General features: G+C 40.6%; 2 protein-coding genes across 4 annotated transcripts in view; one reads left to right on the top strand and one right to left on the bottom strand.

Annotated features, from left to right (window-relative positions):
- The window catches only part of LOC114089957 (histone-lysine N-methyltransferase SETMAR), a 69,081-nt gene that overhangs the window by 286 nt on the left and 43,116 nt on the right, over positions 1-25,679 (bottom strand). The window contains exons 2-4 of the transcript XR_011705559.1: positions 10,207-10,260; positions 3,190-3,350; positions 750-1,400 (exon numbers count right to left, since the gene is read on the bottom strand). The gene's annotated coding sequence lies outside the window, so the exon portion shown is untranslated. The remainder of the gene's footprint in view (positions 1-749; positions 1,401-3,189; positions 3,351-10,206; positions 10,261-25,679) is intronic.
- Sumf1 (sulfatase modifying factor 1) overlaps positions 1-25,679 on the top strand; it is an 86,745-nt gene that overhangs the window by 48,138 nt on the left and 12,928 nt on the right. The window contains exon 8 of one of the 3 annotated variants that reach the window (XM_027931913.2): positions 3,715-3,861. The exons of the other annotated variants lie outside the window; for them this stretch is intronic. Within the exon in view, the coding sequence (XP_027787714.1) occupies positions 3,715-3,771 (57 nt within the window). The 3' untranslated portion in view covers positions 3,772-3,861. Of the gene's footprint in view, positions 1-3,714; positions 3,862-25,679 lie in introns of those variants that run through there. 3 annotated transcript variants of the gene reach the window in all.

Below are 25,679 nucleotides of genomic sequence, written 5' to 3'. Positions count from 1 at the left end.
TCCCTTCTCTGCATCCTGTACAAGTGACTGGGAGATGCAGGTGGGAAAGGAAGAAGTGGTAAACAGGTGGGCTGAAGGGGTGGGAGGTGGGGAGGGGGGGAGTGATCCCAGCAGGAATCCGGGTGCAGGGTGAATTAATTAGCAGTTCCCTGTCTGCTCAGGGGTTGCTTTATTAATAGTTCTTTGGGAAGGGCAGTATCCACCAGGCTTTTGGGGACATTAACATTTCAATCTCCCACAGCAGAGTCTTGAACCTTTTGGACCCAACCCGGTTTGGTCTGTTTCTCTCACCTTGGCTCCATTCTTCCATCTATACTGACTACCTATTTTTAATTCTGGCTTCATTGGTATTATCTTTTCAAAAATTTCATCTGTTGTGTTCAGGGTGTACTATTATTTCACTGTGGTTTTTAAGTTATCATTTTTTAAAAAAAATATTTTTTGATTGTAGTTGGACACAATACCTTTATTTTATTTATTTAGTTTTATGTGGTGCTGAGGATCAATCCCAGGGCCTCCCACATGTTAGACAAGCGCCCTATCGCTTAGCCACAACCCCAGCCCCTTAGTTATCATTGTTTAATGTCTTCCTCTGATAAGGAATGTCAGTTGTTGTTTTTGGGTTTTGGTCACATCTTGTTTTCTCACGTGTTTAGTTATTTTTGATTGAATTCCAGACATTGTATGTGAAAAATTATAGAAGTTATTTGAGATCTAGGTAGTTTGATTCTTCTCTAGAGCATATTTACCTTTGTCTCTGGATACTTCTATTTCATCTTAGTTCAGTGCAGTCAGGAATTGAGATCTGAAGTTGAGCTTTAGTCCCTTGAGGACTGGTCTATTTTCAGTTCAGCCTGGGAAGAGTTCTTCAAAGTGCCAGCCACTTTGTCTGGGGGGTTTTACCATGGTTTCTCCTCCTTTCAGGGCCTGAACTCCATTTCCCCCCTTAGGCTGTGAGTCTATTGAAAGTCCTCTTTCACATCTACTGCTGTTTGAATCAGTTGACCTCTAGGGAAAATAAGGTCACCTTTCTGGGTTTCCCTTCTCTCTGGGATTTGAGCTCAAATTATTCCAGCTCTAGTAGTTCTTGTCTGGTCTGATTAATTCCTATTTTTCTTTTAGGTCTTAATTTATTTGCCTTTCTTCCCTAATGGCTGCGTATCTCTAGTGCTTAGCAAAGAACCTAGTTTGTAGTCATTGATTCTTCAATATTCCAATTCCAGATATGTAGAACTGGTGGGAGACTCCAGGCATTTCACTGTTCAGACTCCAGGCATTTCAAAAGCAAACGCTGGGGCTGGGGATGTGGCTCAAGTGGTAGCGCGCTTGCCTGGTATGCGTGTGGCCCGGGTTCGATCCTCAGCACCACATACCAACAAAAATGTTGTGTCCGCCGAGAACTAAAAATAAATAAATATTAAAAAAAAAAAAGCAAACGCTGGTTAGGAGCTTGCATTTTTAAGGAAAGTTTTGACCCCAAATACACCTATGATTAGTAAGCATTTCAACCCACGATCTGACCTCTTCAGGTGTCACATATTTATGTTAGCTCCAAGACTAAGTCCTGGTGGCAAATAATTATAAAGGTTTCTATAGAGCTTGGGAAAAGTCAGTTCCCTCTATGCAAAGGCTATTCAGGAAACACCTGTTTTCTTCTTCAGTGGCTTTCAGGGAGCAAAAGTTAATCATTAATTTTTATTTTATTGGGCAGTCGTTTATGGCAAAAGCAGTTTATGGAAGCAGCCTTGTGTGCTGTGTACACAGAGTCCTGAGAGGATGCGGTATCTGACCATATGAAGTGAGGGTTGGTTTGGTGCTGGGATGTGTGTGTGTGTGTGTGTCCCTGTGTCTGTCCTTTTCTGGTGGTTTCAGAGCTCCCATGTTAAAATGGTATTGCGTCCTTCCACACAGGCGCTGCCCACAATGTGGCCATCACTGTGATATATTTTAACCCAATAATGTTTTATTTTATTTTTTTTGGTACCAGGGATTGAACCCAGAGGCACTTTACTACTAAGCCATACCCCAACTCTTTTAATATTCTTTTTCTATTTTATTTAGAGACAGGGTCTCACCAAGTTGCTTGGGGTCTCACTAAGTTGCTGAGGCTGGCTTTGAACTTGTGATCCTCCTGCCTCAGCCTCCTGAGTTGCTGGGATTTCAGGCATGCACCACCATGTCCTGCTAATGTTGTTTTTTTTTTGTTTGTTTTTTTTGGTAAATGTGGTCTGTATTTTTTTTTCAGTTGCCTAAATGCAAAATCCATACAATCTGTGACAGCACGTAGTGCTTTCTAAAAAAAAAAAAAAAGAAAAAGTAGACCTTATGTAACATCCTAGTTTCTCAACATCTGCCTTCTCGCCCTCAGTAGACAAGTCCCAGGCTGGTTTCTGAGGAAGACAGAGATGTGATAGGACAGAGTGATCTAAAATATTTTCTTCCCGCTCTGAGAAAACACTGCTGCACTTAAAGGGCTTCTCTTCCCCGTGACCCCTGCCCCCAGGAAAAGAACTCTAGTCTTGGAATCAGTCAAAATATCAGTTTTTTTAAAAAAATTTTTTTGTTGTTGATGGACCTTTATTATTATATATTTATTTTTATGTGGTACTGAGAATCGAACCCAGTGCCTCACATGTTCTAGGCAAGCACTCTACCACTGAGCTACAATCCCAGCCCCCAAATATTAGTTTTAAATAATAAAATTAACCACTTAATAGTAAAGTTTTGTTTCTAAACTTAAAAATATAAAAATATTTCTTAAACTTCCTTATGTACAAATTGGGAATAATGATACCCCTCCCATGAAACTGTTGTGGAATCAAGTTTGTTAGTGTGTGGGAAAATACTTTGTATACTTTGAAGGCACTGCTGTTGGTGTTTTCCTTGTTTTGTTTATGTTATGTTTTGGCTGTTTTATTGATATATTACATGCTTGTAAGGGAGTTAATGAGAAATGTTGGCCCGTGGAAGCAAAGGAAAGAAAATTATAAATAATGATTTCTGGTTGTTTTTTTTTTTTTGTACTGGGGATTGAACCCAGGGGCTTTCCCACTGAGCCACATCCCCAGCCCTTTTTCTTTTTTTATTTTGAGCCAGGGCCTCACTAAGTTGCTGAGGCTGGCCTTGAACTCTTGATCCTCCTTCCTCAGTCTCCCGAGCCACTGGGATTCTAGGCATGCGCCACGGTACCTGGCTCTGTAAGTGGTGATTTCTTGGAATTCCTCCAACCTGTGCCTTTTGTTGGCATATCAGTCGTGCTAACATCGGAGCCCGGGAAACAAAGTGTTCCACAGTGTGTTCCTCCTCACCCCTGCAGCTTGCCACATGTTAGCTAGAGATCTGTTTTGTTTCTGTCAACAGAAATGATATGAATCTGTTACACAATGGATTTGGATTTGGTTGTACAGTAGATTATATTAATGCTGGACATTTTGGAAATGTGCACCTTTTCTCAGAGCTGTTTCCATTTGGCGTAGAATTTATGAGAGAAGCTGTAAACCTCCCTTCTGTGCCCTGGTGGTGTACAGTTTGATCTTCACTTGTTTTGAAGTTCACCTATCCACATGTGGCATGTTAAAGGAACTCTGGGCATGTGCCAGTCCTCTGACTGAGATCCACATGTGGGCAGGTGCCAGACTTGTTAACCCTTCTTAGATACTTTGCCGTCCCATGATTGGCCTTGGCTTACGCGTGCATTCCTTTTTTGTGTCTCAGACCACCATGCTTGAATCGCTCCTCTTCCCTACATCCCTGCCTCTGGCCTCCCACTGATGCATGTCTCAGTGTATAAGAAAACACTGAAGAGCTCCGCAGACTGTCTTCTAGTCCTCCTCTCCCTGTGGCACTAGATGGCCCTTGATAAGACAAAGCCTGGCACCAAAGGTAAAATGTCAAAGTCATGCCATCCTCTGCCTTTGCTGGGACTGCCCCGCCCACCCACAGGCTCACCTGCTCAGCAAGCACCCTCCAGTGTCCAGTAGGTGCTGGGAAGGAGCCCATGAGGAATCCTTACCTCCTCTGAGGCCTTCACTCACTGTTTTCAATGAGGACATTCCTGGGGCAGGCACAGTCAGTCAGATGAAGGAGTAGCCTCTTGTTCAAAATGCAAACCAGCTTGGAAATGTTAATGGCATTCACTTCATAAAATATTAATGTGGCTGCAAATTATAGTTAAGAAGGGCTAAGGGGAGGGCTTAGTTGTGCCTCAGTGGTAGAGCGCTTGCCTAGCAAGTGTGAGGCACTGGGTTCAATCCTCAGCACCACATAAAAATAAAATAAATAAAATAAAGGCATTGTGTACATCCACAACTAAAAAAAGTATATATATAAAATATTATTTTTTAATGTGGTGCTGGGGGTCAAACCCAGTCCTCACGCATGCTAGGCAAGCACTCTACCACTAAGCCACAACCCCAGCCCTAAAAAAATATATATATTGGGCTGGGGATGTGGCTCAAGCAGTAACCCGCTCACCTGGCATGCGCGGGGTGCTGGGTTTGATCTTCAGCACCACATAAAAATAAAATAAAGATGTTGTGTCCACCGAAAACTAAAAAGTAAATATTAAGAATTTCTCTTTAAAAAAAAATATATATATATATACACACACACACACATACATATATATATATATATATATATATATATATATATATATATTTTTTTTTTTTTTTTTTAAGATTTTTTAAGAAGGGCTAAAGGAAAAGCAAGAGGATCAAAATGTCAGCCTCTTGGGACTGTGTTTCAGAAAATAATTTCATCTTTTTCTCCTTAGAGGAAGATGAAAATCTTCCAGAAGAAATACTATGTTTCTCCTTTGCACTTTTTTCTTCATCTAGAAAAACAAAAACTAAAAGAAAAACCAAAAAACTATTGAGAAATAGAAATAACCATGAATGTAGATAGCTTAGATATTTACATCCTGTACACACATTTTCCAAATACATTTTTCTTGAAAATGGTGTTAATTCTTTCTAGTCTATTATTATAGAAATAGTCTTTGTTTCTACTTCATAATAAAATTGCCTTCAGAACCTCTTGTTATAACTGTTGATTCTCCTTGAGCAAGGAGAACAGGACACCAAAGTACACCCTGTCCTCCTTAGTTTGGGGGAGCAGTGGATACAGGAATCCCTTCTTTGATGTCCTGGGCAGCTGTGGTCCTGCAGCCTGGGGGTAAAACCTTCCCGGGGAGCAGGAACTTTCTAACACCTGGCAGGTTTTTGGGTTAGCAGATGTCTCACCTTTTGAAGGTGCCTGTGGGCAGCCGAGGCAGTCCCCCTGGAGTATTGACTCACTGGTCCTCATCCTGCCCTAGGTGAGCAGGGGAACATGTCTTCCCTCTGTCCTGAGCACAGAAGTTCCCAGATGCCTGAATGCAATTGTAGCATTTATTTGTTCTCTTACTAGATGAGTCTCTCCATTTCTTCTGCTGCACCTGGGTTAACTTACTGTTCAGGGCAACATAGTTACAATCCTCTGAATATCATGAGTGAGAAATAAAGCCCCCCCCCCCCCCCCCCCCCCCCGCCTTTTTGTAGTTGTGTACGCCTTTATTTTATTTGTTTATTTTTATGTGGTGCTGAGGATCGAACCCAGTGCCTCACATGTGCAAGCCTAGAGCTCTGCCGATGAGCTACAGCCCCATCCCTAAAGTCCCTTTCTATGAATGGCACTCTAGATTACTTGGAACAAGAAGAGTTTCAGATTTGGGATGTTTTGGGATTGTTGAATATTGCACATATGTAATGCAGTATCCCACAGATGGAACCCAAGTTTGAACAAGAAATCCATCTGGTTCATATACACCTTAAACACATAGCCTTCAGGGAATTGTATATAACACTTTGAATAATACTGGGAGGAAATAACGTTTGTGGACATTGAACTATCAGAGTTGGAGTATCATTTCAGTGCTCAAAATGTTACGGATTTTGGAGCACTTTGGATCTTCAGATTAGGGATGTTTGATTTATAGTAGCTTTACCTTCAAACTTGTTATAACTAACAGACTGGGCTGTTTTTAAGTCGCTGATACACTGTGCATAGGACAGGGTTCAAGACAGAGTCTACTAGGGTTGGGGATGTGGGTCAGGCGGTAGCGCGCTCACCTGGCATGCCTGCGGCCCAGGTTCGATCCTCAGCACCACATACAAACAAAGATGTTGTGTCCGCCAAAAACTAAAAAATAAATATTAAAAAATTCTCCCTCTCTCTCTCTCTCTTAAAAAAAAAAAAAAAAAAGACAGAGTCTACTAGAGTCAGCCCACATTCCTGAGCACTTGATGTGTGTTGGGCTACACCTGCTTTGGGGGATACAGGCATGCATGACAGGTCCCACTGTAAGGCCCCTGGGCAAGAGATTGGATGCTGAGCACAAGGATCAAAAGGTCCATCAGGTTAACATTTTCTTTTTTTTTTTTTTTTAATATTTTTATTTGTTGTTTTTTTTTTTAATTTTTTATTGTTGGCTGTTCAAAACATTACATAGTTCTTGATATATCATATTTCACAATTTGATTCAAGTGGGTTATGAGCTCCCATTTTTACCCCATATACAGATTGCAGAATCACATCAGTTACACATCCATTGATTTACATATTGCCATACTAGTGTCTGTTGTATTCTGCTGCCTTTCCTATCTTCTACTATCACCCCTCCCCTCCCCTCCCCTCCCCTCCCCTCTTCTCTCTCTGCCCCCTCTACTGACATTCGTTTGTCCCCCTTGTATTATTTTTCCCCTTCCCCTCACTTCCTGTTAGGTTAACATTTTCTGTGGGTAACACTGAGGCGGAGCCTTGGTGAAATATTTGTTCTCTGCAGTGGGACCTGAAGGCTTCTCAGCAAGATCCTCTTAGAACACTGGCAGCAATCACCACGTCACTTTGCTAGGTTAGGGGGCTCCAAAGATAAGAAAGACAATGCCTGACCTTTTGGTGACTTCAGGACAAGCAGTTCCTTCAGTGAGTGCCTTGCCTTCTGCACCCTGAACCATTGCGGGGCCCTTCAACCTTGAGCGGGCCCCTCCTCCGTGCTCAAAGTGGCTATACAAGAAGTCGGTGTGCTTTGCGGGTGCATGTTGTGTATAGTGTGTGCGCTGAGTTATTTCTTTCTGTCTTTCTGCAGTGTGTTCCCCACTCCTTGTGGGAACATGGAGCTGTTTATGGAATTTCTGTGGGCTAACCAACTAGGGGTGTTGCAGTGACTTGTAAATCGTCTTCCTTGCTTCAGTATGTGCAATAAAAGACTTTTGGTTCTGTTTTTCACAGCACATCACCCTCCTGGGAAGGGAGAGCCATATGCTCTGTGAATGAGGTGGCAGAAGGTCAGCATGATGGGTTGGGTTGTAACAGAATCGGTCAGTGACAAGAGCAGAGAGCTTGCTAATGTGGCTGCTTGTTGTGCTTCCTCGTGTGGGCTGTGCTGAGCCTGGGCAGGCCCTTCCGGGGTTCAGCTGCCCTTCCAGGGTCTGTGGCTGCTTTGGAGAGTAGGCCGTCTGTGAGCATGCCAAGCCAAGGGTAATACGGTTTTAAAATGATTCACACCTCGGTCCACATCCTAGCTCTGCCTCTGTTGGCATGGTGACCGGGACAGCATGGTGAAGTCCTTTGATTCTGTTTCCTCATCTATACAACAGAAGTAAGAATAAAATTCACCAACACTGCGTTGTTCTGAGTATTAAAAAAAGTGATTAATGCTCTTAGCATTATGCCTGCACGTAGTAAGTGCTCAATAAACGAGAATTAATGGTTATTTCCAGCATCTCTCAGTTGGGACATTGCCTTTAAATTCTTCCTCTGTCAGCACCACCTCTTGTTGTTTAATAGACTAGATTATGTTGTCTTCCTTTCCTCTGTTTAACAGCATTTTTAAGTACTTACTCTGTGCTGGCGGCAGACACAGACATCCCCTGGCCCTTGCCCACAGAGTTTGAATTTCAGATTCCTAATTGCAGTTACCATTTGCACAGTAATAGGCAGTTTTGGTCCACTGATGCTCAGGAAGCTGGAACCAAAGTCCAGGTTTATGGCTTCTTTTCAAAGGTGGTTTACTCCTTCGCTGCACCTTTCTTTATATGGAATGGACTGGGGCAACAGGGCCAAGGGTTTGCAGAGCCTCTGTCTGTTGGCTCCCTTAGTTATGCCCACAGCTGATAAAAAATCAGGTGTGAACAGTTTTTCTGTGCTGAGCCAGAGACTCTGAATTCTAGGTGGAGTCAGGCCTCCATTTTGAGTGAATTCTCTCTTTCTTTCTTCTAATTAGGTGTATATGACAGCAGGATGCATTTCTATTCATTGTCCACAATAGCAGCACAACTTTTCATTTCTCTGGTCGTACAGTATGTAGCGTCCAGGCATATGTGCAGTCATGGATCTAGGATAATGATGTCCATCTCATTCTACCATCTTGGATTTTTTTTTTTTTTTTAATACACTAGAAACTGAAACCAGGAGCACTTTGCCACTGAGCTATATCCCCAGAACTTTTTATTTTTTAAAATTTTAAGACAGGGTCTTGCCAAGTTGCTGAGGGTCTTGGTGAATTCTTGAAGCTGGCCTCTAATTAGTGATCCTCCTGTCTCAGCCTCCCAAGTCTCTGGGATTACAGTCTTGTACTGCCGGGCCTGGCTTTGCTTGAGTTTTTTTTTTTTTTTTTTTTTTTAACTTCTTGTGTTGGTGTGCTTTGGGGAGGAACTGACAGCTTAACACTCATCTAGGGCCAGACCTCCCCTTCCAGTCTTAGCTTCCTATCTTCCACCTCTGTGAGCTTCTTTCCCATTACTTCATATCTGGGACCTCCCTAGACTGATTGTGTTTTGTTGACACTACAATTTATCCTTCATTATTCCTGCGGTATTTCTGCCCTGATTTTTTTTTTTTTGCTTTGCATTTTCATGTAAGTCTCTTTCATTACATTTGGTGTTCAAGAGTTTAACGTGCATCTGTATTGTGATCCACAGAATAATTCTTCTTCATGGTCCATATACGTGAATGATTTTCAGTTCTCCATAGTCGTGGACAATTTTCCCATGGTGTTCCTGAGCCAGAGATGGAATTATTACAAATGGATTGGGAAGGAGGAGAGTGGTCTCTTCCCACTTGAAGATGCTTCCTCAAGCCCTTCTCCATTCATTAATAATCTAGATTATTAATGTAAAATGTAGACTGGATTAAATGAAGGGACATGCCTAGGACTCTGCATCCTGGTGTAGTCGTTCAGACTGTTCCCCAGACTGCCTTGTGCCTTTGTGAGAAGTAAAGTCAAAGTGCATTTATGTAGTTTTTTTCCCCTTCTAAATTGTGCAAAATGCTTTCCTGTGTACCTCTGTGCCCCCCACCCTTCATTTACGCTCAAAATGTTACTATATGTGAAAGAAGGCCCACGCTATCACACTCATTTCTTTTTTTTTTTTTCACATTTAATGAACATTTATTTTTTTGTTATTGGTTGTTCAAAACATTACAAAGCTCTTGACATATCACACTCATTTCTGATGTTAATTCAGGGAGGGGAAAGAGGTTTTTTTTTTTTTTTTTTTCTGGTTGGGAAGGGTACTCGGATGCACTCGACCGCTGAGCCCCATCCCCAGCCCTATTTTGAATTTTATTTAGAGACAGAGTCTCACTGAGTTGCTTAGTGCCTTGCTTTTGCTGAGGCTGGCTTTGAACTCGTGATCCTCCTGCCTCAGCCTCCTGAGCTGCTGGGATTACAGGCATGTGCCACTGTGCCCCATAGGAGAGAGGTTTGACTTTGTTCCAGATTCTGAGCTTCCTTTACCATCAGGATTTAATCCCAGCTCTTATGATCCCCAAACCTGTCCATGTTTACTGGGCTCCAGATATTATTTCAAATACAAAATGGAAAGGGATGCTCCTTCCATGTACTAATATTTCACCATTAACCTTGTATGTTAGATCAAGAGTTTCAAGAAATGTTATAAATATGAGAGATAATTTAAGAACCGTGGACTGCTCTGTCATGCTGTGACTTTCCAAAACCAAGTGGGAGGCAGAGAATCACACCGACAGCTTTCAAGATCTTGAGACTCTAAGTCAGTTTCTTTTGTTTCTTACCTTCATCTCTTATTTCCATTAAATTTTTCTTAAAAAGTGTTGACTTGCCAAGTTGTTGTTTTTATATCTGGCATCTAGCTTATTAATGAATTGAAGAATAATGTAGTGTCATTTCCCATTCCTGTAGCTTACCTGTAGTGACTTCCCTGTATCTCAGCGTGACTCATTTGTTCTTTCCCTAAGGCTCTGGAAATAAAACCAGAAGAGAAAAATAGAACAGTTAAATTATCTATTTTTTTCTTAATCAGGTTATGCTGTGATTTTTTAAAAACGTGGACTCATTTTTAATATAGTGACGTGCATATCCACATGTCATTCTTTGCATAAGTGAATGCGGCCAGGTTTTCATATCCTTGACTTCTTCATTCAAGGATTCTACCAAGTGCAGGTTGAAAATATTCAGGAAAAAAAATTGTGTCTCTACTGAACATGTGTCAACTTCTTCCCCTGTCAATATTCCCTAAACAATATAATATGACAGCTATTTATGTGGTATTTACATTATATCATGTATTGTAAGTAATCCAGAGATCATTTAAAGTACAGGGGAGGATGTGCACAGGTTATGGGCAGACACTTCACCATTTTATACAGGGGACTTGGGGGGCAGGAACCCGGCCCCTGGGGACTCTGAGGGATGACTCTACTTTTCTCTATTTAGCAAAAATTATCAGCAATGTGCTAAGTGTCGGATTTGTGTGCTGGGTTCAGGGAATCTACAGACATGATCCCTTTCCCTCATGGAGTTCGTAAATGATAAGGAAGCCAGCAAATACACCAAATCCATAGAAATGCAAGCGTATTTAATTTCATGCAAGGAGGAAACGTAGTAGGAGTGTGGAGAGCCTGTAGTTTGGAAATGGACCCGTGTTTAAGTCCCAGCTGAGTCATCCATGAGCGCAATAAGCCAAGGCAGGTTTCTTAGAATCAGCTTGCTCATTTGTAAGAAAGGAAATGGTGGTCTCCCTTGGGGATTATCAAGAACTTGCAATGTGATACTGTAAAGAAAATGTTCAGCGGAGAAGACAGTGTGTAGCAAGCTCTTGATAAATGCCAATTATGACTACTGTGTTTTAAATGTAAGGGAAATTTAAATGAAATAAGCTAGAAAGCTATGAAATTATACCTTACTCTGAATCTAATCCATGGAAGACATTTATTCTGGGCCTTGTTAGGGATGTGGAAAGAGAGATGCCATCTGGTAGCATGCAATTATAAATTACAACACTTCTTTCTGTGGACAGTCTCCACATTATACTCAGCACAGGAAGTAAACACTGCATGTAATCAAGTGCCAGAACATACAGAATTGGGCTTTAAACACTTATGCGCTTTTGAAATGTCCAAGTAAAAGCATGGAAGTTGTCAAGTGGTTCTTTGAAAATAATGTTTAACTAAGAATATCATTTGATACAAGCTACTTGCTTTATTCTCTCCTAACTTGCTAATGAATTGTCCCTGAAAACAGAACACAGAAGACAGAGAGCCTAAGAGAATGTGATAAAGCCTTAGTGTATGTAACTGGTTATTTTTCTCACTTCAAGTGATGGTTAAAGCTATATTTGGCCTTCATAGGACTGAGCAGTTTCACAGTCAATCTGAGAAGTAGAAGTGACTGACGAGTCTGGAGCAGATCTCTCAGCGAGTGTAATCTGGATGTTGGTGTCATGTTGATGGTTTGGTCCAAGTTGACCTAGAAGTTGTCTTTGTGTCAGATGATGCCACTGTACACTCCTGTTCAGGATGCAGCAGACTGAAGAGTCTAGAAGGAATCCCTCTGGGATTGGACAGACCGTAAATGTTCTTTTCTGTTGTACATGAGCATTATAAACTTTCTGGGATTAGAGAACCACTTGTAGTAGTAGGAGAGACATTTCATCCAGTTGCTCATAGATGATAATAAAGTTTCTTTTTGCAGGGTTCACACATGACATTCTTTCTCTTAACAGTGGGTTTTCTGTGTGTAGGTAGACTGGTTTTCAGCACCTAGATGTTTCTTTTTCTTTTTTGTTCTAATCAGTTTTACATAACAGCCAAATGCTCTTGGATTCATTATACACAAATGGAGCACAATTTTTTACTTCTCTGGTTGTACATGAAGTAGAATCACACCATTTGTGATCTAAATGCTTCTTATCCTTGCATTGAGAAACTACCATTGATTTTCTACAGTTGTACTAATGTAAGCCTCTTAAGCATACGTATCTGCCATTGCACAGGGGAGCACATGTCACCATTTTCCTGGGGCCTTGTTCCACTTTGTCTTCTCTCCTTCCTGCCCGCCAGCTGGGGAGAGTAGCCAGGAGAGCTGAAGCCTTTGAATGAGGCATCTTACAGAAGGTTGCAGTTGTTTATCTCACATCTCTGCAAAAATCTGAGGAAAGGTCCCCAGAGTATGTGAAACAGCTTGATTTGAAAAGGTGCCAAGATGCAAGGATCTGGGGATCCAAAGATCCAGCTCTTGGCAAATGGCAGTTGAGGAAAGACTTCATGGGGTCTCTCGGGCAGCACTTGCCTTTGACAAAGGAGGGAACTCAGTGGAGTGGAGGGACCAAACTAGACACTGGTTCTCCTAGTACTTGTCCTGGGTGGCAGCACCCTGGTGATGCCTCTTGCCTGGGGTCTTCCTGTGGGGTCTCTGTAGGTTTTGTGGTCACTTTCTACTTGCAGTCTGTCTTAAGACTTTTTATTTTGTGCTTTTATAATGATGAATCATGGGGGCCTCTTAACATATTTTTCTTCTTTCTTCCCTTGTTTGCTGAATCTCTGCTTTCTGGCCAAGAGTCATTACATAGAAACTTAAGTGTACGCTGACGGTTTTAGTCAGTTTTCTCATTTCAAAAAACCTGACAAGAAGAGTTTTAAGAAGGAAATATTTATCTGGCCCTCATGGTTTCAGAGGTCTCAGTGCATAGACGGCTGGCTCCTTTCCTTGGTGCTCAAGTTGAGGCAGAGCACCATGGCAGAAGGATCAGTTATATGTGACAGCAGAATGCTCTTGGATTCATTGTACACAAATGGAGCACAATGAGATGAGAGAGAGGGTGCTCTGCTCAAAAAGAACCAAATAAAAACCCCAAAGGCCCAGCCCCAGTGACCCACGTCCTCCAGCCACGCCCTACCTGACTAGTTACCATCCAGTTAATAATTCCTATCAGTGGATTCAGAGACTGATTAGATTAAGGCTTTCATAATCCAATCCTCTTACCTCTAAACCCTTTGCATTGCCTCACTCATGAGCTTTTGGGGATACCTCCTATCTAAACCATAACAGAGTGGTCATCCACTATCGCTTCTCGGCCTTTTGGCTAAGATCAAGTGAGTGGTCATCCACTGATTGAGCAAGTAGCTACACATCACTAATCTCAGACACTGTTGAAGTTCTAATGATAAAGCATGCTGTCAAGCTATCTGCCTTGTAGTAGAAGAAAGATAAATTTATTATTTTTCAGGAAGTGGTAAGAGCTAGTATGTTTTGTTTGTTTGTTTGTTTCTTTTTTTTTTTTTTTGCATCAGGGATTGAACCCAGAGATTCGTAACCACTGAGCTATATCCCCAGCTCTTTTTTATATTTTATTTAGAGACAGGGTCTCATGAGTTGCCTAGGGCCTTGATAAGTTGCTGAGGCTGGCTTTGAACTTGAGATTCTCCTGCCTCAGCCTCCTGAGCCACTGGAATTACAGGCAAGCATCACCATGCTTAGTTACGTTTTTTGTTTTTTCTGATACCACTTCTGACACCAAATGTGTGGGTATTTCTCCAACAGGGAATGCATATTTTTTTTCTTACACCTGTTCCCCAATTCTCCAGTGACACTGGGTGTCCAACAGTTAATTCAGTTCTGACATTAACTCCTCGGCTCAATCCTCTAAGGTTTCCCTATTTCAGATGCTAGCTGCAAATGGGGTTCCCAGGATACCTACACTTCTGCCTCACTGAGTGCAAATTTGGGAGTTCCCACATCCCCCTCTTTAGGTTTCATAATTTGTAGAACAACTCATAGAACTCAGAAAAGCACTTTGTTTGTGGTTACTGGCTTATTACAAAGGATACAACCCAGGTAGAACCAAATGGGAAGATGCGTAGGGCAAGGTAAGGGTGGCACAGGGCTTCTGTGCCCTCTCCAGGTGAGGCCCTGTCCCAGCACGTGCACATGTTCACTGCCTCAGGAGCTTGCTCTTGTTAGAGGATTTATGGGAGCTCAACTGATTAGAAATCATAGGCCATGGGGGATTTAAACCCGTGTCCAGTCGGGTGGGGCCAGAAGTGCCATCCCTCCAATCCTGGCCCTGCCTTTGTGGCACCCAGCTCTATCCTGACACTTGCTGGGCCTCTCTGTCCACTCTCCCCTCTTGCCCTGAGTCATCTCATTAGCATACTGAAGAAAGGTGCTTTCCATTCTAGAGTTGCCAAAGGTTTCAGCAACTCTGTGCCAGGAACTGGGAAAAGACCAAATATTTATTTTTGGTTACACCACAACTGGGATAAAAGGAGAGAGAGATGTGGTACACACAGGAAGGAGGGATTGGGTGAGGTGTCATTTAACAGAGACCCTGGGTGGAGTAGCAAATCAAGTCCTGTGTCATGTGAGGACAGATAGAACAGTAAGGGCAAAGCACAGTGGATGTCACCTGTATGGGGGGGTATAATGTGAATGTGCACTACAACATTGCTTAAACCGCATGTCTGTTAGCAGTCTCAAAACACTGCCCACACGAATTCTGGCTCATTGAAATTTTAGGGCAATTGTCATTTATTTTTTAAAGAAAGGAAAATGTCAAACTCCTCTGTATTTATTACTTTATTATTCCTGTCCATGGAAGTGTTTGAAAACCATTCCAGTCATACGTAAGGGCTGATGAAACTCGACCAAGCATTTTGTGAAGTGGAGCAGTGGCGTCCATGGTGTGGGAGAAAAACCCAGGTGGCCTGAGTCAGTGAACCACCCATGACACGAGTGGTGTCGCCCTAAGTACGGATGTCCGAGTGGTAGGTGTTGCTGCTTTTGGTGTGTATAACCCTGAGTGGAAGGAGCAGGAGAGCCTGAGAGTTGCTCACTGAGCCAGGGGCAATGTTGGCTCCATCCACAGGCTAATGAATAGAAACAAATATGGAGGCTGGGATTATGGCTCAGTGGCTTGCCAGGCACGTATGAGGCACTGGGTTTGATCCTCAGCACCACATAAAAATAAATAAATAAAACAAAGGTATTGTGTATATCAGCAACTAAAAATATTTTAAAATAAAAACAAATATGAACTCTTGACTCACATTTCCCTTGGATTTAAGCTGTTTTCTCGAAAGGGGTTCATAAATATAGAAATGTTCATGCACTACAATTTGAAACACTTGAGAGACTTACTTAAAAAGTATGGTACTCTATGAGGCAGCTCACAGGGTGCACTTCACCGAGGGGTGAGTCTGACCTTGGAGCCGAAGCCTGGACTGGAGCCCTGCTCCTCCACCTACTAGTTGAGTGACCTTGGCAGGCTGTTCAGTTCCTCATTTGTAAAATGGGACAAAAGACTCAATACCCAGACATTCATGGTTTCTGTCTGTGCCTGGCACGATTGTTGATAGCTTCCCTTTCACTCCTTGAAAGTATTCTTATCTGAATAATAAATTACGTGATTTTACACAACTTATAGAAGTTGTGTCTAAGGTTGTTTTGCAGATTGAAAACAAAAAAAACAATACCCAGGTAGAACATGTGCTCAGTAAATATCAGCTACTGTTATTTATGTAGGTGCCACTTATTCTACCATTAGAATTAGTATTTTAAGTACCAAGTTTTATGCATATTACTCTGAAACTGGCAAGAATTGTTACCATAGACCTTGGACTATGAAAGGTATGTACTTTCTTGGGAAATGAAGAGCCATCATGGTGTGGTGTTAGTTAGTTTTGAGAATTCTTTTCCTTTTAAACCTAGCATGGAGGAAACGACTGTTTTCATTCATTTCACTAACAGAGTCATTGCTGTGACAGTGCGTGCTAGCTTCACAGAGAAAATAGCGTGGGGGTTGTTAATTTGGTTTATGTGTTTAATGTGCGATTCTTTTGTCTGATCTCTGATTTTCTATCTTTGACCTTTCTTTAGGCTTCACCTTCCTCTTTTTTCTCTTCATGCAATAACTGAAGCTAATTGCAGTTTCTTTTTTGTTAGTCCTTATCCTAGAGGATAAATAAAATTCCACATGATTCAAAAAGCTTTATTTGAACTAATGATTTTATCTGCCCACTCCTAAAATCCTTTGTCATGTTGACATTGGATATAAAAAAAATGAAATTATTGGGATATTTTACTTTATTATTTCACATATTCACCTCCATTACAGGTGCTGCCAAGCCTAGAAGGCAGTTGGTCTGGTTAGGCTCTATTATGGTTTGGATATGAGATGGCTCCCAGAAACTCATGTGTGAGACTATGCAAGAGTATTCAGAGGTGGGATAATTATATTTTGAGAGCTGTAACCTAATTGTTGGATTAATCCAGTTGAATTGAATAGATTTAACTAGATGGTAACTATATCTAGGTAGTGGGTGGCTGGAGGAGGTAGGTCACTGGGGGCATGTCCTTTTGGGTTTATATTTTGCCCTTGGTGAGCAGAGCTCTCTGTTTGCTGGTGGTCCTGTTCTGAGCTGCTTTCCTCCACTATGCCCTTCCACCATGATGTTCTGTCTTATGTTGGGCCTAGAGCAATGGAGTTGGCCAACCACGGACTGAACCTCTGTGAACCAAAATAAACTTTTCCTATTCTAAGCTGTTCTTGTCAGGTCTTTTGGTCACAGCGATGAAAACCTGACTAGAATCGGCCAGGTGGGGTGGGTAAGTTTGAAGGTGTGTGGTGTGATAGTCTTTGATTGATGGTTCTCTGTTACCAGCCGTGTGACCTGACACACCAGTTATTTCATCTTGCCAAGCTTCAGTATTCCTCATCTCTAAAACAGGCATAATGATACTTCCTGCTTTCTGGGGTTATTGTGAGAATCAGATGAGATGATAAGGGTTGGGATGCTTCCAGTGAATATCAGGTAGCATAATTAACAGAGTTGCCAGTCATTTTAAATTCTGGGATGCTTGAAACAAAGTATTTCTGAAAAGATGGTGGAGATAATTGAAAAGAGAACTCCTTTTCAAGGTAGGTGAGCCAAAGCTGTCTCTGTTGATACAAACACTGCTCCTGTTTGCGGGTTTCTGAGCTGCTTATTGTTGTAGTGCCTGGTAACTTAACAGTGATGCTGCTTCAATGTGCATGGAATCTTTCAAATAGACAGCAAGATGACTTTTCTGTTACCCTAAACTTCAGGCTGCTGTAACCAGACCTGTGGGAGCCCGTGTGATCTGCTGGCTTGAAGGCTTGCCTGGAAGCCAAGTGTGCCAGGGAGCCCCTCTTCAGCCAACCAGGGCAAGGGCAGCTTAACTCTCCAAGGATCACACCCACCTCTCAAGGTTACAGAGTGGAGAATAAAATCTGTCCTTATAAACTCTGAAGTTTTTTGCACTTGAACTTCTAAGGAAGTCTTTGATTGCTAATATTTTGGGGTCCTGGAAAGCATAGTCTTTTCTTCTTTTCATTTATCCTGGTTTATAATTTTATATCTTTAACTTAAAAAATTTTTTTTTACAGAAAATAACATGCCAAAGTAGAAAAAGAAATAGTATATTAAACCCCAGTGTCCTTAATATTCAGCTTTAATAATTATCAACTCATGACTAATTTTGTTTTATTTGTGTTTTCAACTTCCTTGTTCCTGGTAACTTCTTCTTCAGGATTATTTGAAACAAATCCTAGACTTCATATTTTATTTAAAAATGTCATCTTCTTGGGGCTGGGGCTGTGGCTCAGGGGTAGAGTGCTCACCTAGCACGTGCAAGGCCCTGGGTTCAATCCTCAGCACCACATAAAAATAAATAAATAAAGCATTGTGTCCAACTAAAAACTTAAAAAAGTCATCTTCTTTATTTTCATTTTCAAACATCTTTATATTTAAATACTTTAAAGTAACATGCCCAATATGTTAACATAAGTACACACTGTCTTTATAATAGGAGTCATTAAAGAATTTTTTTAAAGAACAAATTTTGTTTTAATATTTATTTTTTTACATGTAGATGGACACAACACAATACCTTTATTTATTTATTTTTTTTTTAGAGAATGTTAATATTTATTTTTTAGTTTTCGGCGGACACAACATCTTTGTTTGTATGTGGTGCTGAGGATCGAACCCGGGCCGAATGCATGCCAGGCGAGCGCGCTACCGCTTGAGCCACATCCTCAGCCCAATACCTTTATTTTTATGTGGTGCTGAGGATCGAACCCGGCCCTGCCTGTGCTATGCGAGTGCTCTACCACTGAACCACAATCCCAGCCCCTAAAGAATTATTAATACTGATAAACTTTGATGGAGAGAGGGAAATACATCTATGAAATCACCATTTAGGACACTAAAAAAAGTTTTCTTGTGCCACTTTGTAATCCCTTGGTCTGCCCTTCTCTGCCTGCTATACCCACACAACTCCTGATCTGCTTTCTTTCTGTCATAGTAGAGGTACCATTTTAGAAGCCTCAAGACCTGTTAGGAGGCTATTGTAGTTGGTCCAGATGAGAAATGCTGGTGATCTGGACCAGGCAGGTTACCATGGAGATGATGGACTGTAATCCTTTAGAGATCTTCTTTGGAGGCAAAGCTCATCACACCAGTCGGATGTTGGGATGAGGGTAAGGGAGGAATCTAAAATTACTCCCCAGGATTCAAACACTTATAAGGTAACAATAGGATTGCTGGATTTTCTCACAAATATTTTAAATAAAGGACAGTTGCCCTTGTCAAATTGAAAATAATGAGCTTTAGTTTTCCTCTCAGATGTTCATGGTATAATTTGAGCTGGGTGAGGGAAAAGAAAGTAGTGCAAAGGCAAATAACATCTTCAGAGTTTTAAAAGTGCCTCGAGGTTGAAGTTCACTCTGCTGTGTCTAATGGCCACAGGATATTTGTGCGCAGGTATAGAGGTGACTGCCTCTGTACCTTGCTAAGTACTTTCAGTGTAATATAAAACTCTGTCTTTATCCTATAAATTATTAATATCATATATTTTATTAGAAACTTGGAGGCCATTTGGGAATTTGACCTTTATAAAACTAGGCCAAGTGGTCTTTGAGGGTTTAGAATTTGAAGAGTTAATTATATGCCACCAAGATTACTAAATTTATGGTTACCTTCGGGAAACCTGAGTTAGTTATTAACTAATAACGTGTAAAAGTAACATCAGTGTGACATTTATTCTTCATTATTTGCTATGTGCTTCCTATATATTATTTAATCCACATATTAATACAGTAAGTAGGCTCAAACATTATCTTCATTTTACACAGGAGGAGCCTGGGAGATAGAGAGGTTCTAACTGGCCCACAATCTCATAGTCAGTATTAGAGTTAGGATTTGAACCCAGGCAGGTTGTCTCATAAAAGAGCCAATGCCCTCATAAAAGAGAACATTTGAGGCCAGGCAGGGATGGTAGACATCTTCAATCTCAGCTACTCAGGAGGTTGGGGCAGGAGCATTGCATGTTTGAGGTCAGCCTCAGAAACTTAGACCTTATCACAAAGTAAAAATTAAAGAGGGCTGGGTATGTAGCTCAGTAGTAGAGCATTTGCCTAGCATGCACAAGGCCCTGGGTTCAATCCCCAGATCCACCCTCTTTCACACAAAAGATAACATTTTAACATTTGGATGGATAATGCAAGATGAATTGGAATTTAATGAACAAGTGCAGATGAGCATATTAGGCAGAAATAATCAAGTATCACTGCAAGAACAGGAGAAATTCATTGTCCCAGGGCTTGAAGATAAATGGTAGTGATGTTGGTAAGGTAGGAAGAATGTAGGATTTGTAGACCATCTGTTTTGGCTAACCTGAGTAGATATTTCATCAATAAATGTTAAAAGGTCTTTTAACATTCTCTTGGAAACTTGAAAAATTTCAAGGTCCAAGTTTTATTTTATTGTATGCAGGGAATTTGCACTTTTTGCTTCCCAAAGGCGTTTTCTAATTTCTGTTACCTGGACCTTACCCTCCAGAAGTAAATCATTTGCTCCCACCTTTTCTGTGAAGCTCTGATTCCCATTAGGGGTACAGGAAGGATCCAAATGGTTGTAATCTGCATCGTCTTTCCAACCTGCCCACTGTCCACCAGTAGCTGACGGGCTATCAGCCAGCATCTGATGTTTCAAGAGGTGACGGGTGTAAAGGGAAAGTCTGTGTGGTGGATGCTTCTTCCCGAGCTACCCTGATGCATGCCAGAGCATTTTGGATTTTATTCCACTGAATGTGTTCCTATTTTTTTTTCATTAAAAAACAAATAAGTAGGGCTGGTGTTGTGGCTCAGTGGCAGAGCCCTTGCCTCGCACGTGTGAGGCACTGGGTTCAATCCCCAGCACCACATAAAATGAATAAATAAAATAAAGGTATTATACCATCCATAACTTAAAAAAATAAAATAACCCCAAATAATTCATGAATGCAAATTTTCAAAGGTATGAAATTTACACCCTGTCGCTGAATCTCTTCTTCTTTTTTTTTCTCTTCAGGTAGCAGTAGTAAGAGTTCTTTAATGGCTGCATTTATAAGGAGAGTATGTGCTAATGTTAACATATTGGGTCTATGTTACCTTTTTGGCTTTTTGTTTTAAAAAATATTAGAATATAACTGAAAATAGAATATGCCCATAAATCAGCTTAATGACTGTTCACTCTGCCAGCCATGATTCAGTCACATAGGTGTCTGAAACGCAGAATCTGTTACAGAGTGGTCATCTTATACAGTGACTGTACTCTAGTGCAGGGACTTGAGGTCTGGGCAGAAAACAGTTGGAAAGAAAGGTGATGTCCAGTGGGGGAGCAGAGGTGAACTGAACTTTGTAAACATGCCCTCGAGTCCATCCAGGTGGATTGGAACCAAGGCTTTAGCCTTGATGATGTGGGTTCATGTACACGAAGCTGCTGTTCTTCATCCCAGGGCTCAGACTACACCTGCCCCAGAGTCACAAAAGCCAAAGGAGGAGCCAGAGCAGGGTAGCAGGAGCTGTAGGACAGCCTGGTGTCCTCATATCAGTCTCCTGAGCATAAAAACACCATGGCTGCTACTTTTCTTCTCTCCCAGCTTTTCCAGTAAATGTTTCCTGTAGGTCACCCTCATCAGAAACAGAAACAAACGAGAGAGAATTCGGGGATATGAGGTTCATTCTAGCCAAGGTGACACATTGTAAAGCTGTCACATTAATAATTATCCACTTTAGTTTAATCTAACACCTTTGGGTTATTTTAAAACAAATCCCAAATGTCGTTTGAAATTTTTTCCTAAAAAAACTTCATTATGCTTTTTAAAAAAGTAAACAGCTCTTGTGGCATTATCAAATCTCAAAAAAGTTTAACAGTAATTCTTTAATATTACCAAATGCTCAGTCAGCATTCAAATTTCCTTAATATCTGATGAATGTTTTTCTCTAATTGGCATGTCGAAAATGAGGATTTCAACAAGTTCCATACTTGTTGGGGGATCTGGATATTTTTGGTTGGGTCCTTATTTCAGTAACTACAATATGAAGAGGTCAAGTGATTCCTAATACAGAAAACAAACATGGCACTGGAAATCTACTAAAGAGAGAAAAAATTGAGATGTGTTTATTCTTTAGAAACTTGTAGAACTTTGGGCAAGAATGGATGGGAGTACCTGACATTCTTGCCTGGGACTAATCTCAAATCCTCTGTCTGCAAAAATAAATTGTAGCTTTGCCAGTTTGGGATGGTGGTAAAAACCATTTGCCTTACAGCCAAGGGTGGTAGTGTTGACTTGGGATGGAGGGAGTGGGCACTGAAAATGTGTGGCTTTGTTAGCTAAAGTCATCAGCTTCACCTCAGAATATTCTCTGAAATCCTGCAGCATGACTCACCCAAGTTAGCAGTTCTGACGTGGAATGGGTAGAGGACCAACCAGATATTTAAAAGGGAGATCATGGAAGTAAGAGACCTTAAAGGGATAAGCTTTGCTAGGATCAGCCATCCATCTTCAGTTATTGCTAAATGTAAGGTGGGGAAGTCCCAGGAGAGTCAAGCAAGGTGAAGGCAGGGGGGACTTGAGATGACTCACATTTTGAATGCTATTCCTTATGAGTTGACAAATGGTGGGAGCCTCATGGGCTCAAGGAGTTTTAGCAGAACCTGTGCCTAAGTAATTGGCCAAACATTAAAGTATGCAGCACGGGTATGGCCTCAAGGGAGCCAGGTTGGAAAATAAAAAATTTGAGCGGAGCCACCAATGGTTGCAGGATGATGAAAAAACAGACTACACAGTTTATATTCAGGTAAGTTATTAAAACAACATCCTGGGCTAGGGATGTGGCTCAAGCGGTAGCGCGCTCACCTGGCATGCGTGCGGCCCGGGTTCAATCCTCAGCACCACATACAAAACAAAGATGTTGTGTCGGCCGATAACTAAAAAACAAAATAAATATTAAAAAAAAAAAAAAAACAACATCCTTCGGAAAAATTCAGGAAAAAAAAACAGTCCAAAGTTGCTGTTATATGTATTGATCTACACATACACACACACACCACACTGTATTTTATATGTAGGAACGTCATAAATACTCACTTTTCAGCTAATATGTGATGAACATGCAGACTGTCACTTAAGTGTGACTTGTACTAAGGAAAAAGATTATTAAAATGGAAGCTGACTCTCGGTAGTCCCAGATGTTGGATCTAACAAAGACTTAAAAGCAGCTAACACAAGGCCAGTCTGAATCATGTGCTTGTAGTCCCAGTGACTTGGGAGTGTAAGGCAGCAGGATTGCTTGAGCCCCAGGAGTTTGAGGTCATTCTGGGCAATATAGCATACCTTATCTCCAAAAAAGGAAAAAAAAAGCAACTAATATATTTAAAGAACTAAAGAAGAATATATCTGTTGGGAGATAGAGAAAATCTTGAATGTAATAAGAAAAAAAATAATTATATATAGAGCAATAATAAGGTGATTAATTATTATTTTTTATCAGAAACAATAGAGACCAGAAGTTAGTAGTGTGACATAATCAAAGGGCTGAAAAAAAAAAAACCATCCATTAACTGTGTCATTTTACCAGTTATATCTGTGGTATGATGCGTGCATCCAGATTCCTAGAGTAACTGTTAAAAATGCTATACAAGGGCTGGGGTGGTAGCTTAGCGGTACAGCAGTTGCCTTGCATGCGGGAGGCACTGGGTTTGATCCTCAGCAATACATAAAAACAAACAAATAAAGGCATGTTGTCCATCTACAACTACAAAAAAAAAAAAAAAGCTATACAAAGGGATGCACTGAAAAGCCCTATAGTAAAAAAAAAATTGGAATTCTTGAACAAAATATTGTTTGAAGATACCCAAAGGAAGGCAGGAGAAAGAATAGGTAACAGATGGGAAGCAAAAAATAAAATAAAATCACAAATGTAAGTCTTAACATCAATAATTATATTAAAAGTACATGGTCTAAATACATTAAAAGACAAGTCCAATAATACACTATTTACAAAAAAAAAAACTCACTTCATTTATAGAGATAGAAACAAATTGAAAACGAAATGATGGAATAAGATATTATGCAAACATTACTCATAGGAAAGCAGAAATGGCTATATTAATAGCATTTAAAGAAGACTTCAAAGCAAAGAAAATTACTAGTCAGAGAAGGACATTATCTAATGACAAAATGGTTATTCCACCAAGAGGACATAGTAATATTATGGCCTAATGAATATAACTGAAACATGAGAAGCAAAGACAAAATAGGAAAAGTAGAATAATCCACAAGAATAGTTGGAGACTTTAGTTCCCCTTTCTCAACAATTAATGGTACAATTAGAAAATTAGCAAGTATATAGAAGAATTCAAAAATACTATCAACCAACAGGATCTATTTATTTGACATTTCTAGAACAGTTTACCCTACAATAGTATAATACCCATTCTTTTTAAGTGCTTATGGGATGTGTACCAGGATAGATCATATCATATACCATAAAATGAACTCACTAAGAAAAGTTTTAAAAATGGAAGTCACATAGGATGTGTTTTCTAACCACAATAAAATCCAACTAGAAATCAATAACAAATGCAATAGGAAACTCTCCCAACACATGGAAACTAAGCAATGTACTTCTAATCCTTGGGTCGTAAAGGAAGTTCAAGGCAAATCAAGCCATAGATTGAGTGGAAGGAAAAGGGAAATACAACATGAGAATTTGCAAGACTTGATAAAAGCAGCACTAATCAGGAAATTTGTAGCAGTGCATGTATACATTACAAAAGAGGAAAGGTCACCAGGTGCTTAGCCGTGGTTCAGTGCCCAGCACCAAAAGAGGAAAAAAAAAGAAAGGAAAAGAGGAAAAGCTTTGAAAGAAGAGCAAACTAAGCCCAAAATAAGCAAAAAGAAGGAAATAATAAAAGAGCAGAAATCAACGAAATTGAAAACACAAGAATCAGGGGAGAATCAGTGACACAAAGAGCTGGTTCTTTGAAAAGATTAATGAAGATTAGAAAAATCTTCATTAGTAGAGTAGTAAAATAATTCACAACTTTTAAGGCTCTGAGTGACCCTGAATTTTTGGAACTCTGATCAATCTAGTCCATCCTCCTAGTAATTTTTCTGCCTTTTGGCAAAGTGGTAAGCATTTCCGACAGTTGTGGCTAATCTTACGTCATGTCGTTTTCCAGCAAAAATAGTCTTATTTATAGCAACCAGCTGAATAGTGTTAACTGCTGCTATCAAATCAACATGGGATGACTCTCAGTAGTGCTGTCACTGAGATGAGTGTCTCATTGATCGATTGCAGCCTTGGGTTATTGGAATATGTTCTCAGATCTTCCTGTTGGCAAATCAGCTCCTTGTTCTTAGATGTATCTTGACGGAAGAATTTAATTTTGCATACTAGTAGATATGGTGAGGCTTCAATCAGAATTAATCTGTCATTCAGTACATGGTCACAGCATCTGGAGAACCAGCTGAAGTAGTGTGATTCAAAAATTTCCAATCAAGGGTTGGTGTTATGGCTCAGTGGTAGAGCGCTCGCCTAGCATGTGTGAGGCACTGGGCGCAATCCTCTGCACCACATAAAAATAAATAAATAAAATAAAGATATTATGTTCATCTACAACTAAAAAAAAAGAATTTGCAATCAAGTTTAATCCAAGAGAGTGTGATCATTTTATGGGACAGATACACGGGTGTGAATACTTCCATTTATGCTCTGGTGTATGTCTTGCTTTTATATAGTAAACTCACCAGAGGATTCTGCTGTGATGTCTGTCAGGTTTGGGATATTCCTGGAAAGAAAGCTGTGATGCTAGTCCTTATTTTTGCATGTAGCTTTCTATATTTTCCACTTGCCTATTATAATCAATAAAGTTTATTAATTTAACATTAAGCCCTTAATGCCTTGGAAATACCGTGACCCGGTAGATGAATAATGAAGAGCCAGTGACTTTGCCTGCGACAGTTTCTGAGTGTCTGGAAATACTTAGAAGAAAACATGCACTTCTGCCCACACGTTACATTCACAGGACAG

This window comes from Marmota flaviventris, chromosome 20 (assembly GCF_047511675.1).
Source record: "Marmota flaviventris isolate mMarFla1 chromosome 20, mMarFla1.hap1, whole genome shotgun sequence".
Lineage (NCBI taxonomy): Eukaryota > Metazoa > Chordata > Mammalia > Rodentia > Sciuridae > Marmota > Marmota flaviventris.
This window is presented reverse-complemented; position numbering and strand designations above follow the sequence as displayed.